This window comes from Chenopodium album, chromosome 23 (genome assembly GCF_948465745.1).
Source record: "Chenopodium album chromosome 23, dcCheAlbu1.1, whole genome shotgun sequence".
In the NCBI taxonomy this organism is placed as follows: Eukaryota; Viridiplantae; Streptophyta; class Magnoliopsida; order Caryophyllales; family Amaranthaceae; genus Chenopodium; species Chenopodium album.
The window spans coordinates 33,771,431-33,789,633 of NC_137856.1; the positions used below are offsets into that span (position 1 = coordinate 33,771,431).

General features: G+C 35.5%; 2 protein-coding genes across 2 annotated transcripts in view; one reads left to right on the forward strand and one right to left on the reverse strand.

The window, feature by feature from the left end:
* Positions 1 to 836: 836 nt before the first annotated feature.
* LOC145606679 (vacuolar protein sorting-associated protein 54, chloroplastic-like) lies at positions 837 to 16,606 on the forward strand. Its single transcript, XM_081662497.1, has 19 exons — positions 837 to 2,025; positions 3,668 to 3,730; positions 4,234 to 4,313; positions 4,678 to 4,795; positions 5,136 to 5,210; positions 6,173 to 6,329; positions 6,467 to 6,555; positions 7,769 to 8,034; positions 9,780 to 9,951; positions 10,054 to 10,137; positions 10,224 to 10,630; positions 11,899 to 12,052; positions 12,389 to 12,470; positions 13,000 to 13,079; positions 14,176 to 14,337; positions 14,811 to 14,878; positions 15,612 to 15,692; positions 15,778 to 16,029; positions 16,261 to 16,606. Exons 1-18 carry the CDS (start codon positions 1,195 to 1,197, stop codon positions 15,914 to 15,916), a joined length of 3,108 nt encoding a protein of 1,035 aa, XP_081518623.1. The 5' UTR covers positions 837 to 1,194; the 3' UTR covers positions 15,917 to 16,029; positions 16,261 to 16,606.
* A 324-nt stretch (positions 16,607 to 16,930) lies between these two features.
* Positions 16,931 to 18,203, reverse strand: part of LOC145606680 (anaerobic nitrite reductase HB2-like) — a 4,528-nt gene continuing 3,255 nt past the window's right edge. The window contains exons 3-4 of the mRNA XM_081662498.1: positions 17,434 to 17,550; positions 16,931 to 17,311 (exon numbers count right to left, since the gene is read on the reverse strand). Coding sequence (XP_081518624.1) covers positions 17,171 to 17,311; positions 17,434 to 17,550 — 258 coding nt within the window. The 3' untranslated portion in view covers positions 16,931 to 17,170. The remainder of the gene's footprint in view (positions 17,312 to 17,433; positions 17,551 to 18,203) is intronic.

Consider the following 18,203-nt stretch of genomic DNA (forward strand, 5'->3'; position numbering starts at 1 on the left):
TAAGACCAATAAGTTAAATTAAGTTAAGACCAACAAGCTTTATATTTGACATTATAGAATGGAGGTAGCTTTTATTAGGGGAAAAAAGTCTTTTTTCACAAGTACTCGTAGCAATTAGTTAGTAGTTTATCGAACACTAACTGTAATTATATATCTTCACAGCTAACGGTGATAGTTGGCAATTGACACTAAACCCCACAATTAACTGCTACCAGCACAACTAATAGTTAGTTGACTACCCTTATAACTATGTTCTACCGAATAGGGGCATAGCATTTCACAAAAAACCAAATGTATTATCTTTTGAGTAGGCAAGCATCAATAAGAAGCATAGGAAATTGAAGGATTACGAGTAATAATCTTTTTTAGATTTTAAACAATTTTGGATTTTAAAACTTACATGTAATCAGCTTAAATCACACCATATTGATATGGCAAGTGAAAGAATCCTCTTTGGGAGTGAGATAGAATAAGAAACCAGAAACTCCCGTGTATTGGGAAGGCTAGCAACTATTTTTGTCATAAATTATCCTTTTAACCACTGGAATTTACTCCATTTTTTACTTCTTTGTATAGTAGTAGCTACTTTTGTGTCGAACATGTTCACCAAACAACTACTGTAACAGCTACCCGGACTACCCATTAATAACTACTCCACCGCCCCTCCGGACAACAATTAATTTTACCGAACACAATGAACACATATTCTAACACTTGTCATGCTCTCGAGTGAACAAAATAAAGACTGGTTAACTCTCCATAGAGTCCACACACATGAGCATCCTAGATTCATCGTCATTTGGAGTCCTTTTACTTTTCTTGTAACCCAAAAAAAAAAAAACAAAGTAAAAATTTGGACATCTTACTGTAGCAGTAGTAATCCCTCTTTTACTTCTCATTCTCAGATCTAAATCGCCATTGTTGTACCTTCAACTTAGAGAGAGAAACTTCACCACCATTTTCAATCACACTCATCACCATTTTCTCTCTCCTCCATTTTCATCCACCTTCAAACTTCTTCAATCCAATCAACAACAATCTCCACCATTTCCCCAATTCAATCGCAAAGATCCACAGTTCTACCACCTCTAAATTCCGCAATCAATGCTGTCGATTTTCTAGGGTTTATGCAATTCGATCGAAATCACAGTAGAAGACGCTGAGTTTTCCGATCGATTAATCGATTGATTGGTAATGGAGTCGCGACCTTCTGTTTCGGGAAGGTTTAATCTCGAAGCAGCAACAGCGAGTACTTCATCATCATCATCTTCTCCATCAAGAGAGAATAGTATCTCAAGAACAAGCTCGAATTCTTCTCTTTCAAGTAAGGCGATTTTTGAGCATAATTTGTCTTCAATTCTTAATAATCCTCACTCTAGTGATGCTTCTTCTTGGCTTGGATGGTGGTCTTCGCCGACATCGGTGATTTTGCCTGAATTTGCCCCAATTAATACTTCGAAACCTTGTTTAGATGCTAATAAATCTGATTTTCAACCGTATTTGAATTCGATCTCGGAACATTATGCTCGTTTCGAGGATATTCGGAATCATAGTAGTAAGGAGAATGTTGATATTGTTGAGAATATTGGAGGGCAGGGAGAAGCGTTAGTTGCTTGTTTGAGGGAAGTGCCTGCATTGTACTTTAAGGAGGATTTTGAGCTTGAGGATGGGGGGACTTTTCGGGCTGCCTGCCCGTTTTCGACGATGAATGAGAATTTAGTGCTGCAGGAGAGATTGTCCCAGTATCTGGATGTGGTGGAGATGCATTTGGTGAAGGAGATCTCGTTGCGGTCGAATTCGTTCTTTGAGGCTCAGCAGCAGCTGGGGGATTTGAATGTGAAGATTGTTGAAGGGTGTAAGAGGATTAGGGAATTGAAGGAGACCATTAGGTTGCTAGATGCTGATGTTGTTGGGTCGGCGAGGGAGATTCAAGAGTTTAGTTCAATGAGGGGCAACTTGTTAGAACTTCAACAGAAACTTAGGCTTATATTATATGTTGATCAAGCTCTTGGTGCTCTTAAACTGGTAACTTCTTTGCTGATTTGTATAGCTACATGTTATTGTTTATGTTGTATTTGCTGATTTTAACATTTGATTGGTTTCGCTTGAAATTTAAGAAGGGGCCACAATTTTCTCTGTTTTATGAGCTGCAATGTATAGAATTTGATATTTTTTTACATTCTTAGAATGATCTTGAGTAGTGAACTCAGCTTACCCTATAATTTATGCAATGTATACAAACACAATGCTGCTATACGCATAACTTTGGTGAAATATTTCTAGGGTGATGTTATTATTAATGTGGGATTTTCACAGTGTGTAGTGATTATAGGATGATACAGATTGTATTGCTGGAAAACTGGGAAGGTTACAATCAATATTAGCCTTAGTTGTGGTTGCAATTTATTTTGGTACAGTAGCCTTTTGCAACTTTAGTAACAACCTATAGGTGGCTTTATGACTTTGTAGTTGGTGATTTTGGGATTTCGGAAGTTATGAGCAGTCTACTCTTGCAGTGTTGCTTCTGGACATGTGTTATGAACCACATTGACTTCTGACAATGAGTGCAATGTAATAGATCTTCTGTTTTGATTTTCTTTGGTTCAAAATATAGTTATTACTCCTTTAAGTTCGTCTGGGCGGTTGTTATCGTGCTTTCAGCAAGGTTTTGGACATTGCTATGTGTCTTAAGGCTTTTATTTTCTTATTTTTTTTACAATGTTTTGGTACAAAATGAAATGTGGAGCCTCCATACGGACCATACCCATGCTGGAGTGTCTTAAATACGAGTACATAGGGTGGTATGAAGGATTGAAAGGTCTAAGTAACAAAGTTATTTCCATTTCTTATTTTGGGAAGAGGGTGCCAGGTGAACCAAGGGTTAATCCATATAGGTCAGAAGGGTTACGCCACATCCATCCCCGCCTGCAAAGGAACGCTTTTGCCCATCATAACCGTTCGGTTGAGTGGAGGCTGGACGGTAAAAACAAGTGAGTAAGAAATTGTCTGTGAACTGGAGGTGAGGCAGAAAAAGGCAAAAAGATCATGCCCTCAAGCTACGTTATTTGTAAGGAAGTGCACTCTAGCTCAGACATTATTATGTTCTAAGGAAAATTAACGGAGGAACAAAGGAACCTGGAAAAAGAAATGATCTGATATGTATTTCACTAGCTAAAGATTCAACCTTTCTATTAGCTATTTCTTTGATAATCTTCTATAGATGTGCTTGAGGTAAAAGCAGGGGGGTAGTTTGGGGAGCTTTGTGCATTCTTAATGTCTAATAGCTCTGATTCCACAAGATTTATAATGTGTGACCCAAGTTTAGGTATTCAGAACTGTTTCTGTTCTTCATCATATCCAGAGAAACACCTTTTGCATTATGCATTAGTCCCACTGTTCTGTTGGATGGGAGTTCCTTGTTGAGGTTGTGGGAGCCGTTAATTTTGTTGGTGTTATTGTATCATTGGTCAAAATGAACAGAGTGCTTTATATCCATCTAATATCCTTTTTTGATACCCGGGTTTGTGGTTTTTAATACTGTCCCCTAATTAATTCATACAAAACACTGTTATGATTGATATTGTTGTTGCTGGTGTTCAATATTCAACTTCAGTATATCTGCATTCTTTTGCATCTGTAAATAACCATATGTTTTATGTTTGTTCAGCTTGTTGCATCTGCCGATTGTGCTGGAGCATTGGACGTTGCTGATGATTTGCGGCAATTACTGGTATAAGCAAATCCTATATGCTGGTTAATCTGCCATTTTTTGTGTACATCATCTGAATTTCTTCCCAGTTTACCTTCTTCATTTTTTTCCGAGGTTGTACTTTTAATGATCATAAATGTTGGTCATACATTGGGTAGTTGATTGAATGTATCAAACTAGATATCTGGGCCAACCTAATCCTAAATTCTTCTTTATAATATTAAAATTTGCTCAAACACTAAACTGGAGTTCTGGAAACAGAAAAGGGATTGAGGCAATCTAATATTTAAAGCTCAAAGAAGTTGATATGGGTAGGAGGTTAGCCTTCTAGTCCCTTACAGTCCTATTTTCTGCTGGAGGGTGGCATTTGTTAATCTGTTTGCTTCTTGCTCCACTTTTGAATTGTTTTGTTGCTGTGAAAATTTTACGTTTAATGAGTTTTATCTTTATATAGCAAATAAAGTGGAGTGTGAAGGTCAACTTGTGTAAGTTTTTAGTTTCTGATCATATATCTTTGTTGCTAGGATGGGGATGAGTTGACAGGTTTACATTGCTTTCGTCATTTGCGGGACCATGTTGCTGCATCAATGGACTCCATATACAGGTTGGTCTACTCAACATGGTACCAGTATATATCTTGGAAATTAAGCTTCATCTAATGTTGCATATGTTTCTTAAAATAATTTATATTCTAAGTACATTTTCAAGCGGATTCAAGCCTTTGTTGGTCTAAGGAGATAATCATTTCTACTGTTCAACTTTTGGAGATTATGATGGATTAGCAATTTAGCTTGACGTTCCTATCATGGGATAGGATCTTATATACAATCTTTGTTAAACCTTTTTGTTCAACTATTATTTTTGCAACAAACTATTAAAGTTGGATTATATATAGTTGTTCCAATTGATAATTATGTCATGGCTGCTAGCTGTGGTCTATCTTTAACTCATTGAATTCATTCTTGTAGCATTCTTTCAGCAGAATTCATGCGTGCATCTTTGCATGATGCCGGGGATTTAGATGCTATAATTGTATCAACCGCAAAAGAAAGAGCTTCTGTACCCAGTAATGGAAGGCTTGATGATGTGAGTATGACATTGGTCTTCTGGTTTCTTCCTTCCTTACCCTTATTGTTAATTTTGATTGATTTAGATTTGTGGATGACTTATATCTTTTGTGGGTGAATCTTTTTGGAAACCAACTCATTACTAGCCTTGACTAGTAACGTTTTGATATTCTAGACCCTGCCATTAACTTATTTGTGGCTATCCTTATTATCTTTTGGTAATTCTATCTATGTAATCTTCCTCATTTTTACTTTAACTGCTGCTGGTCCTTAAAATTGGTATGAAGGTCAGTGGAATAGGGTTTTCATGGCTGACTAGCATGTAGCTGGAATCCTGATTCAAGTCTCCCTCTTTGCAGGTTAAGCTAGATGAAGAAGAAACTTCTAATTTCCGAGATCTTGTTTTACCTATTGTGATTGGACTGCTTAGAACGGTGAGAAGCTTTTTCCTCCTAAAATTGATTTTTTATTGTATGCTGCCTAGCTCTATTGTTCCTTTTTAATAAACCTGTAGGCCTTTAGAGCAATGTAAAATTGCATTGGTGATTACTTTTTTTTTTTGAAAGGAAAACCAACCTGATTACTTTGCTTAAGCTAGGATGCTAAATTTGAAAGTCACCGTTAATTTCCTAATCAATAGTAGATTATTTCTTACTAATAGTAAGTGGGTCGAAGTGGATGAGTTATTTTTCATTATCAAGAGAACTTTTTCACTTTACATTAGTTTGTGATATTTTCTGTTTGTGTCGAATTTTCCCTTTATAATGGAGTTGAAGATTTACGATTCTTTGACTTATAGATAATAGATTATGGCAGTGGTCGTTGTGTATTGTATCCCGTATTGCCAAATTGAAATAATGTAATATATTAATGTTGATGTACTGTTTTGTATTTCCACTTAAATTGCATGATGATTTTTGAATATCCTGGCAATTTTATGCTATGAGAAATCCGTATTGTTTCTGAATGAAGTTCTTCATCTTTTGTCTCTCTTTTGCTACTAAATCAACTAGAAAAAAGAATGGAAAGTTGATTGACCTGTGTTAAATTGATGACATGTAAAGGAGATATCTATTGCTCCTGAATGAAGTTTAAACTTCTGTCTCTTTTTCCTACCTAGTCAAATAGGAATAGGATAAATTCAAAGATCTGTTGTTAAACTGATGACTAGAAATGTTGTGCTTGTTTTCTGATTATTGCGGACCGCCTGTGCAGGGAAAACCTAAGCCTTTGCAAATTTTGGCTACTTGTGCAGTACTCAGTGTTGTTTGTAAAAGATATAATTAAAACTCCAGTGTCTTGACTATTTAATGCTTAGTAATAAATAGTAATATGTGAATGGGTTTTTTCATTTGCTGAGCTAACATGTTATATGGGTCTATGTGTCACTTGTCAGGCAAAACTACCATCTGTTCTGAGATTGTATCGTGATACGCTTACTGCTGATATGAAGACAGCTATTAAAAATGCTGTGGCAGAGCTGCTACCAGTTCTGATTGCTCGGTCTCAAGAGTCAGATTTCTCGGCTGGAGAGAAGACTGGTGATGCAGATGGTGAGATACTCTCCAAGCTCACCCCTTTATCCTAAAAACACATGAGAAACATTTTGTTTTCTTTGTCATTTCTGTTAGTTATTCAGTCAGATCAAATTAAGGGAAATTAACCTATTGACACTTGGTGTATGATTTAGGTGGAGGCTCGTCTCTTGCAAGCAGGTTAAGGAGCCTGTCATCTGAAAGCTTTGTTGAACTATTAGCTGCTGTTTTCAAGATTGTCCTGGTAATGTATGCTCAAGCAATACTCATCAGTAGATCATTTATGTTGTAATTTTTTTTTATTTTTTTTTTTGAAAAGTTTTAGGTAAAGTTGGTTAGAGGCTTAAGGCTAGCTTTTGAGTAAAAGATTTATTCTTTGTACATGTGGCAAAAATATTTTGAACAAAATGTATATCATAGAATCCAGTCTGGTGCATGATCCCTGATACAACTAGATCTCACATAGCAACTAGTTAATTTCAATTTCATTACTGAAGTTGAATTTTGGGCATATTGAGGAATGATTTAAACATATTGTTTGACAAATTGTACGAAATAGTAAGACTAACCTATATATACCCTTGTCATGACTATGAAATATAGAGAATGTTTAGTGATAGAACAGCGTTGAATCACCTTATTAGAAACCTAAAACCCTTTCCCTTTCTTCTTTAATTTTATGAGGAGAGGAAAGCCATATCAGTAGTTATCTTTGCAAATCAGGAAAAGAGCTAACTGAGGGAATACCTCATAGATGCAAGGATTCGAGGACTTGTGATTACATTATGCATACTTATGATAGTGATTGCTCTTGTTCAAGCTTGGTGCACTATTCATTTCTTAAATCAGAAACTTGAAGGATCTTCTACTTTTCTACCCTTGGGTATTCTTCACAAGGCAGTTGAGTGTTTTTTATCTGGGTCTTCTAGGTTCTATTGTACCCAACGAAAGAGGTTTCAGTTGCAAAGAAAAGAAGGGCTAAAGACTAAGTGGATTAGTGAAATGTGGAAGTTGATGCTGAGCTATTTGTTTGTTGACAGCTCGACAGGAAAAGAGAGGAGTTAGGATATTAGAGACTAGAGAGCTTAACTTGTTCTGATGAAGCCTTAACTTTATCTTTTTGGACACGGGCTGTTACTAAGCATATGGTCTGTATTTTTTGTATAATATTTGGATTCTATAAATTGGGTAAATGATGAGCTTTGACCAGTATCTTATATGATAATGAACATGCGTATACTTAAGGAGTAATAGACCTGCTTGCAGACTTGAGTGAGTTTAGGTCTTTTATTTAACAAAAATTAGCAACTTTAAAGTGAGCTAGTTCAGGCTCTAACGGGTGCACTGGTTTTATCAACATCTCAACCACTTCTATGAATGTTTACATGGCTTTATAAATTAGTTTGCTTGTTTTCTCTGTTAAGTATGACGTGACTTATTCTGTTTAGTAAATATAGGCACATCTAGTTCGGGCAGCTGAAGTTAAAAAGTCCATTGAGTGGATCATGTCTAATCTAGATGGTCATTATGCATCCCAGTCCGTTGCTGCTGCTATTGCACATGGTGCTGCAGCTTCCGAAGCTGCGCAAGATGATAATGATAATCAAAATCAAGTTAATCACGCAATTGCATATTCTTCTCAAAAAAATGCTACCAAGGCTCCTTCATTACAAGGGAAGGCTACTGAACTGATAAGTACATCTAACGTATCCAAAAATTTCAGGTCAGCTACTTCACCTTTCTTTTAAGATGCATTGTTCCTTATCTTTATTTTTGGCATGATGTATATTGATCACTGTTGTAGGTGTTGAATAATAAAGAAATTCTGTACATTAATTTCAGTTGTTATATACATATATCAAGCATTATCTTCTTTTAAATGTCTGTTTTCCAAATACATTCTTACCACATTCTAGGGGAAAGTTTGTATTGTCTATAAAGTGGTTTGATAACTCTGGTATGAAAGTCAGTACTTATGTAATTTGCAGCTAACATTGTTCTGGTGGGCAATATATGAGTGAAGGAGCCAAGACAAGTTTTAATTCTGGGGTGATACTTTGCAGTGAAAAGTTTCAGTTAGGTAGGACTGGCACAAAGTTATGGGATATGGGATATAGAAAGTAGGATTGGGACGTATGTTATGTCAAAGAAAGATTGTTTCATATATCTTGGCTCCATAATTGAAGGTAATGTAGAAGTGGAGGAAAATGTTGCATTGTATCAATGCTGAATGGATGAAATATAAGAGCAATTTATTGTGAAAAGAAAATCCCAACTAGATGTGAGATTAACTTTCTCAGTTGTGCAAAATGTTGGCCTTTTTAGCAAGTGTGCAATTTAATTGTGGTAGAAATGAGGATGCTTTAACTGAAGGAAAATTGATGGAGGCAGCGAGTCATGAATGATTAATTAATATTGAAAGATGAAATTTGAATTTTCCAAGAATAAGACGTGAGAATAATATTCTAGGGGGTTATAAGGTAATTTATGGTCCACTCTGAGCAATGGGAACATGATCCTTGGAATATGATTGTGATCGTTCAGGACATGCGCACTTAACAGTTCATTGAGTGGTGGTGGTTTGGGCAACATTGTTCTTAATAGTAAATTTCTTAATACCATTACTTATGCTAATATTTAATTTTCATTTTTTTAGAGTTATTTTTTAATTTTATTTTATTTAACTTTTTTATTTTTTATTATTGTTTTTTTTAATATTTTATTTTGAGATTGCCAATGTCCTGAAGTGTCTGCCACTTGCTATCCTTTTAGTTGTAATATATCGTTTCACATTATGATAGTCTATTCAGAAATTGTTGTTATTGTTTCTGTTATTTTTTGTTATCATTACTGTTAGTGTTTTTGTTGACTGTTCTGCGGAGCAGGTTTTCTTGCCATGTTAGTAGAAGGAAGAAAAAGTGCATTTCTTTTGGGAATGTTCTTCTGGAGTGTAATAGATTAACCTTAGGAAGGGCAATTTGGGAAGTTTAGATGGTTTTAGGCTAGTAGTCCTTACTCCTTGGTATAAATAGGAATTAGTATATGCATTAGGATCATGTGAATTGTGAGAAAAAAATGTTGAGAGTAGTAACCTCAAGCTACTAGGAGAGTGATAACCTAAAGTTATCAAGAGAGTGATAGCCTTAAGCTAATAATCTATCCTTTTGTATCCAAGTTCTGCCATTATTAATCTAAATTATCAAGCTTTTATCTCTTAATTGGTCTTTAAATCAGAAAATACTAAGTTGGTCCATTACATGGAGTTTCCCAAACTTTGTCAAACCTCCCACTAAGTAGAAAGAAAAAGTACTCTTTTTGGTAATCATCACTACAATTTGTTTCTTTTGGACTAGCTTTGTCTTAGTAGTGGTTGAGCATGGCATTTTACAGTGTTTGGGCATAAAAATGATATGTGATAGCATGTCTCTGTTTCAAAAGGTGTAGTGATTAAACCCTAGTTTTGGACAGAGCTGATGTGCTGCGAGAAAATGCTGAAGCTGTCTTTGCAGCTTGTGATGCTGCCCATGGAAGGTGGGCAAAGCTCTTAGGTGTTCGTGCTCTTCTTCATCCCAAGTTACGTTTGCCGGAATTTCTTAGTATATACAGCATCACCCAAGATTTTATAAATGCTACAGAAAAGGTATGGTGAAGATGTGTTTGTATTGTGTATCTGTCCTATTCTTAAGTTACAGAAATGTGTTCATGTTCTGGTTTTGAGCCCATATCTTGGTTATATGAACAGATTGGTGGAAGGTTGGGATATAGTATACGAGGTACATTGCAGTCACAAGCAAAAGCCTTTGTTGATTTTCAGCATGAATCTCGTGTAAGTATTCCTTGGCGCTTATTTGATATGAGTCGCAAGAAAATATCGTGTTTATCATGAACCCACCTCTCTGCTGGCTGAGGCAGGTTTCAAAAATTAAGGCGGTGTTGGATCAAGAAACATGGTCAGAAGTTGATGTTCCTGATGAGTTTCAGGCCATTGTTGCTTCAATGCATGGTTCAGATTCTTTAATTACTGAGAACTTTGGTGACGATCAGGGCAGTTCAATAATTTCAAGCAATGGTGTGTCAACTGTGGTTGACGATAGTAAAGAATCCAATGTTGAGCAGCATGTAGAGAGAACTGATTCAAACAATGTTTCTGGTGATGTGTCCAATCAAGAGAAATCTCAGCATTTAGGCGAGGCTAATGATGCAAGTAAAGCTGATGCTGGTACTTCAGCCGTCGGCAAAAATAGCAATACAAAGGACCGTGGGAAATCAACTTCTCAAACATTAATGTACAGGGGCGTTGGATATCACATGGTTAATTGGTTAGTTATTCTACCTTTTATTTTAGTCATTGCCACCTTAGCTGTTATATATCTCATGAATTTCTTACTGGCAAATGTTAGTAATTTACTGTGCTGTAATGTTTCTGACATCGATGATGGTTGACTGTCTTGGAAAGTTGGTGAAGTGTTGAAGAAGGGTTTTGATCTAAAATGGAGGAGGTGGTTTAGCAGCAGCCTTTCCACTTCATGTTTTCTGGTCTAGGTTTAGGATGTTGTCTAGGATCTAAGAGACGGGATATATTAATGGCTTTTGAGGTTGTGTTATGTTGGTAATTTGCTTATGGTTTAAAGAAGTTTAAAATCGCGTTTGTTATGTTGGCAATTGGCTATTTGCCAGGAAAGTCGGGACTTGGGTGCTTCTTGGATACATGGGGGATTCATCTTGAAATGTAATTGAGAATAATAAGCTCCAACTTCCTATTTTTAAGGTCAGCCATTCCGTGAAAACCCTACAAAAGAGTAAAATGTCAAGTTCTTTATCTTTTGATAAAAATCATAGACCCCCACTATGTTGTGGACTAATATAGCATCCACTTCAACATCCTTTATTGTATTTCCTTGATGGATCCAGTGTACATTTGGTGACCTAAGATAACATTATTGCTTCATCCATGCATAATGTGTATTGTGTTTTGCAAGTGAAAGAACAGGAATATTCCTGCTTTTGCAATCTAAAAAAAACTGCTTTCAGAGGTGATTTAGTGCTGTTGAGAATTGAGAACAGGTTGGGGTAGTTTGGCTAATCTGTTTGAGCATATGTTTTTGTCTTATAGTGCGAGTCTTATGTTAGTTTTGGCAGGTGCTAGAAGCTTAATCTTTTGTGGAAATTGTTTTAATTTGCTATTTTGTTGGTAATATGGCCGGAGAGATAACAAGATCTTATGGAATCATATGTCTAGCATTATCACTTTGTGGGAGTAGGTAGTGTTTTTAGCCTTCTGACAGCCTTTGCTCAATTGGTTTTGGAGTTTTCTTTGGCCTGATCATGATATATGTAGTACAAGATTGGAGCCTCCCTTTCTTTTATGTGTCTGTAACTTTGATTATCCTCGGTCCTTCCATCATCCAACTTCTTTTATCTTTGACTTTTCGTAAGTCATAACCCGGAGCTGAAAAAAGGGGTTTTGTTGGCCCCATTCTTTTTTTGGATGTTCATTACAATTTTTACAATCAGTATTTCTTTTGAAATTTTTTTATTTACAAAGTGAAATCATCTACTGACGTGGCTTCTATATTGTGGCTTCCAGTGGCTTAATACTGCTGAAGATGCTGTCAGAGTATATTGATATGAATGATAGTTTGCCGTCACTTTCATCAGAAATAGTTCACCGCGTTGTAGAAATTTTGAAGTTCTTTAATACAAGGACCTGCCAGCTGGTTCTTGGCGCTGGTGCTATGCAGGTAAATCAACATTTCATAGCTGATTTACAGCTATTAACGTTTCTGCTACTTCTTTGTTGGCTTGTTATGATCTTTGTGATGTGAACTTTTCTTTTTGGACAAATTGCTTTATAATCTACAATATACTCTGTGTATGTGGTCTGAGACCGTTTGATGGGCCTTCCCTGTCTTTCGTTTTTGAATTTATGAAGCTTATTTTTTTTTTGTATTTTCTCATTGGGTGTGAGGAGGGATGTTTGTTTGTCAACCATTAGCTGGCTTCTTGTCCTCTGACTTAATTATCTGCATGCTTTTCCTACTGTTTCAGCAATCTTGATTGCCATGTTTGAATTGCAGGTGTCTGGATTGAAATCGATCACTTCCAAACATTTAGCTTTGGCAAGTCAAGTCATCAGTTTTACATATGGTATTATTCCAGGTGCGTAAGTTCAATAATTTGTTCCCAATGAACTTGTTATGAAACATAAATTGAGCAAGGAACTATAAATGTAAGAAAATTATTTATTTATTTATTTATTTTATTAAGTCGGGTGATAAAAGAATAGATAAAGACGGTATTCATATTCTTCTGGATAATATGAATGTACATTATTATTAGAAAATGGTGACACAGGAATACATGATGTTGCACAGGATATTAGAAAATGTACATCTTGTTTGGCCATTAATGTGGTTTTAGGTTACTTGTGGCTGAGATATTTAATTTTAGTTATCTACTTTCTCGTTCTTGTCAAAAGATAACAATGGGTAGATGAAAAATATTTGGTGCTTCATGCATGAGAAATTGTTTGTTACATATTGTTCAGTTGCTAGTAGCAAAGCGTAATCTATTTCATTTAATGCCTATGATTGAGCATCAAGCATATTACTCATCTTGACTGGAAATGTTTTGGAAATCATTGTTACCCAGAAAAACTCTAATGCTATGTTACTTTCTGTGTTTCAAGATATCAAGCAGGTTCTTTTTCTCAATGTACCAGAGACCAGAAAGCCACTGTTAAAGTCAGAGATCGATCGGGTGGCACAGGTATGGATTTTAATATGCTGTTGCCCCCTTTTGTTTTTCTTTATCATCTATTTCCATTCATACTCTATACAGTTTCGTTGCCTTTGATATGGTGCTCTCTCTCTATGGTCAAGTATATGCAACCTTGTCTATACCAATGTAAATTCAACAAGCCATTGGATTCGTCTACTCCTCTGTAATCCATGGCTGTCTATCAGAGACTCCTGCTTTGTTGAAACTGGACAGCCTTTTTTTAGTCTTGCCAGACATTTTCTCTATACTTTTTAATTTCCTACGAGCCAACTTGTTCCTCATTCTTTAGATGATTTTATGTGACATCATGCTTTATTTGGCGTCTGCCAATTGCATTCGTCAAGTACAAGGTTTCATTTCCTTAAATCCCGAAAATAGAAGTGTTTTAAATATTGGTCTGTTTTTAATCCTTGATTCTTTATACGTGTGTGTGTGTGTTTAATTAAGAACATGTCTTAGAATGCTATATTCAAGGACTGGTCAGTGCAGGAGAACGAAAGGGCAAATTTATTTCTCCACTGTACTTGTCAAGTATGCAGTCTCCCTTTAATAGAAATACAGTTGTGCATTTCAGCGCATATGTTTGCTCTGGACTTGAATTATATCTGCGAAGACAACTGAAACTCTATGCAGATCTTTCTTGACAGCAATGTCTAAGAAGGCTAAGGAGATGGTCTAAAATTGTCATAGCAAGAAGGCAACATAAAGAACGAAGACTTTACTACTTGTCTGTGTGCTATCACTGGAAATTGTAATGCATATGTTTAGCAATTTATGGCCTTCAAATAAATTATCTAGGAGTAAACTTGAAACCACAATAAGCAAAGGCACACACTGTTGTCCCTGCAAATTCTTGGGTGTCCTGGACCTGCTGTTTTCCCTATTCTCTCCCTTTCCACCACACCCCCACCCCCCCCCCCCCCCCCCCCCCCCAAAAAAAAAAAAACCCCAAATAAATAAATAAAAAATCTGCATTTCTGAAGTTGAAGCATGTAGCTTCTTCTGAAAATGACCTTTTTATTTGGTTTTTGGCTTTTTAACGTAGTCATATATATATATCTCTCTCTCTCTCTCTCCTTTGTAGGATTATAAGGTCCATCGGGATGAGATACATACAAAGCTGGTTCAGATCATGAGGGAGAGGTTGTTAGTTCATTTACGAGGATTACCTCATATTGTTGAGAGTTGGAATAAACCTGATGATGGTGACACGCAGCCTAGTCAGTTTGCAAAATCATTAACAAAGGTAATAAATATCACCTTTTCCTTATGTTTCTTTCCCTTGGCAATCCTTTTTTTTTTACTCCCTCCTATAGTCCTGTTTACATTCCTGATTCCTCCTCCTATAGATGTTTCAATCTATTTTAATTCTGTTTTAGATCTGTGTATGACAGTAGCTAACTAATATTGCTTAAGCTTATTGAATGTGGCTGCTGTTCTCTGAACTTCATTGAGGACATGCCTGCATTATGAGGCTCAAAGTGAAATTTCAGACTAATAACTAAATGAAGCATTGATGGCCATTTATTTCAGAGTTACATGATTGAAATCAAAAAAATGTTCAAAGTTTATTATGAGCCCCTTGATCATCCTTGTAATGTGAAATTTTGAAAGTCATAGTGTCGGTCTGCAAAGCCTGGGCTTTGTGAGTCTTTTTGTTGTGAAAATTTCGTCTTTAGTATTTACAAATGTGAACAATTTTTTTACATAACATTGTAGGAGGTTGGCTATCTTCAACGTGTCTTGTCTCGAATGCTTCATGAGGCGGATGTTCAAGCGATTTTCAGGTGATTTTGAATTATGTTGATCTATTTTTTGTAGTTTCTGTCATCTCACATGTTTATATGCATTCTTGTGCTTCTCCTCTTTCCCAAATTTTTAAATTTATCCAGATGTATGCCTAGCCAAGATGTGAGAATAACACACCCCCAATGTAATTTATTAAAGCAGAGATTTTCATAGATGGTAATAATTAATGATAAAAATGCCTCAACATATATATGTCAGATAGCTTGATCAAAGACATAGTAAAGGGGTATATAAATGGTGACCTGGGGGTTAGCTTGAATTTAAAAAAAAAAAATGAATTCGATACTGCATTTATTTATGTATAAAGGTTTGTATTCTGAAACCCACCACTTAACCTCCCAAAAAAATTTGTTATAGCCCTTGAGTTATGGAATAGCCAGGGAGTAGTGTTGTCAATCTACTTCATTTTGTACTGTTTTCAAAAAAAAAAAAATAAAGAAATCTACTTCATATTATACTATCCATCCGGTAATATATGTTTGTGTTGTCAATTTTTGTCGTACTTGCCTATTGTGTTGGCCTATCTGTTCAGCTTCTTAATTTGCATTTGTGTGGCTGCATCTTTTTCCTTTTTTTTTTCCCATCATATAGTTTCAAATTTTGAATTTCAATCTTAATTTCTGACATTTGTTATCAATAATTATTGAAAAGTTAAATTTTTTTTTTTATTGAAAAATAACCTTATGTTACTTTTGTGAATCCCATCTGCAGGCAAGTGGTCATAATATTTCATTCACAAATTTCCGAAGCATTTTCCCGCTTGGAGATCAGCACTCCACAAGCAAAATCGAGGTACTGTTGTGTTGTTACATTGTAGCACTATGCCTGTAACCTTTGATTTATTAACTTATTTCTAAAATTTGTAATGGTGCTGCAGACTTTATCGGGACGTCCAACATATTCTAGGGTGTATACGCTCACTTCCTACTGATATTGCTAGCAAGTCAGGTGTTGCAAATTGGGGGCACCTTGATGAATTCTTGGCCCAAAGATTTGATGGTGAAGGTGATCAGTAGACTTGCTTTTGTATGTTTTTTCTCTTCTTCGAGCCGAAGGCATTATTGCAGATTGAAAAATCCACTGTTCAGCTTTGCTATCATCCTCTGCTTCTGAATCTAGCTGTAGAAAGGTCAGTCACTTGACTGTTTTAGAACACAATCTAATTATTTTTTTCCCCCTTTTCATGCACGTTATTAATATTTGGAACACCCTTTCTGTATATATCATATTGTTACACAATGGGGTTTTCCCAACTCTTTAGTTTTCCTTGTGCCAATCAAGGCATAAAACTAGATTTTGTGGCTTAGTAGTAAGTAGTAGATTTAGTACCATTTTGCTTAGTGTTCTTTAATTTGTGCAGGTATATGAGGTACAATTCTTTGGATTCTTATTTTTCACGGAGATTTCACAACCAGGATTTTTTTGTATACTAAATACAACAAACGTAATGGGTAGCATCCTTAAGACTTTGTTCCCCTGAAACAAATTTTCCGATTTTTCCCTAATTTAATTTAGTAGATGCAGGGAACAAAGAATAGTGTGACAGTTTTGTGTCTCCACTCCCCATCCTCTTTCTTTTTGTTTTCTGTTTAGGTTTTGGTTGCTGTTTTTTCGGTAACCATGTTCATATGAGGTTATTGTATGAGTATCAACAGCATTGCATATATGCTTCACAATTCTGAAGAGAATGAAAATTGTTTCCTTACTGTTTTTCTTCCTGGAAGAGGCCAAATTGCAGGCAAGCTGATATGTAAAGATTTAGATCAGAAATATTGTCGCGCACAATTGTGTGAAGGTGCTCATAAAATTCTCTGCAATTTATTCCAGTTTAAAGTTTAAACAAAGCTCCTGTGGCTGGTTGTTTATCTTTCTAACATTGCGTTTCTTGAGTTGGATACTTGTATTGAAAATAGAGAGCTCTAAATTCGGCAAGATGTGGACATTTTCTGAGGTATTTGAACCCAATTTCTATATGATCAAAATCCAATATAATCTTGTTAACTTAAATTACCAGATTTTATAAAGTAGAATAACAATAAACAATAATCCGTATAATTACCGAATTTAAATACATTATTACACCAATAGATATGAATTTGTCTTCATTTTTTTTCCCCCAACCAATACAGGTTTCTTAATCATCAACTCACACAGAGTCATAGACAACAGATGGCTAATTTTGGCAAACATAATCAAATCAAACTTTTTTCTTTATAAATATTTTTCTTGCTTATTTTTGGGTAATTAATATACTTATATTACACCAATGATTAAGGTGCCTCTTCTTTCATCTCAGCTTTGATGGCTGCAGCTAGCTCATCATAGGCAACACTCCAAGCACATTTCAATTCTTCATTCCACTTGTCACCGGTTGCTTCTTCAATTGTTCTAAGTAATGCTTGTTTCACAACCTATTCATAATTAATCATTATTACTTAATTAATAGTTTGCCTAATTAATACCGAGTATTAAATAATATATTTAATTCTCATAGTAGTATTAATTAATCATTAATCATAAGAAAATTGTGTACCTCAAAATGGGGATCAGCCACTCCATTCTTCAAATGAATAGCTCCCAAATACTTAAGGGTAGTCTCTCCTACAACCACCTCGCCTTTTTCCCGAAGTTGAATTGCCGACTCACATGTCTATAGATGTACATACCATAAAAAATTATGATAAGATGAATTTTAAATAAAATAGTTCATTAATTGTAGCTACTTCGTATATCTAATATCAATCCACAAATATTTTTCCTAGCTAAACTAAATGATAAAGTGATGTGCAAAGAAATAAGAATGTGGTGAAGAGGGTATTATCAGTTTGAAAAAGAAAACGTAAATATATTCATAAATTGGGCTAAAAAGTTTGTTAAGAGAGAGTTGGGCCATCTAAAATGGGCTAAAGAGGGAGTTGCAAAGTTCATACTTACTACAGAGATCTTCAATTCCCACAACGGCAAAGTTTTTTTTAAAAAAAAAAATAATTTAATACTTACAGTATGTTGAATGCGTCTTATACGAGTAGGGTAGGGTTTTAATTCCTCTATATTCTCTCTCCTCTAGTAGCCGACAATTACATCTAATCTCTTTCTCTCTCCTTTTTTTTTTTTCACCATTGTTCTTTGATTTGAATTCACCCCTCTACTCTCCTCTCAGTTCTCACAGTAACCCCAATGCATGCAATTGAGCACAACAATCGGCAGTCACCGAAACAATCGGAGTGTGCTGACTTTTTGGTGGCGATTGATGGAGGGAGCTGCGATTGGTGGTGTATATTGTTCACTTTCTCGTAATTGATT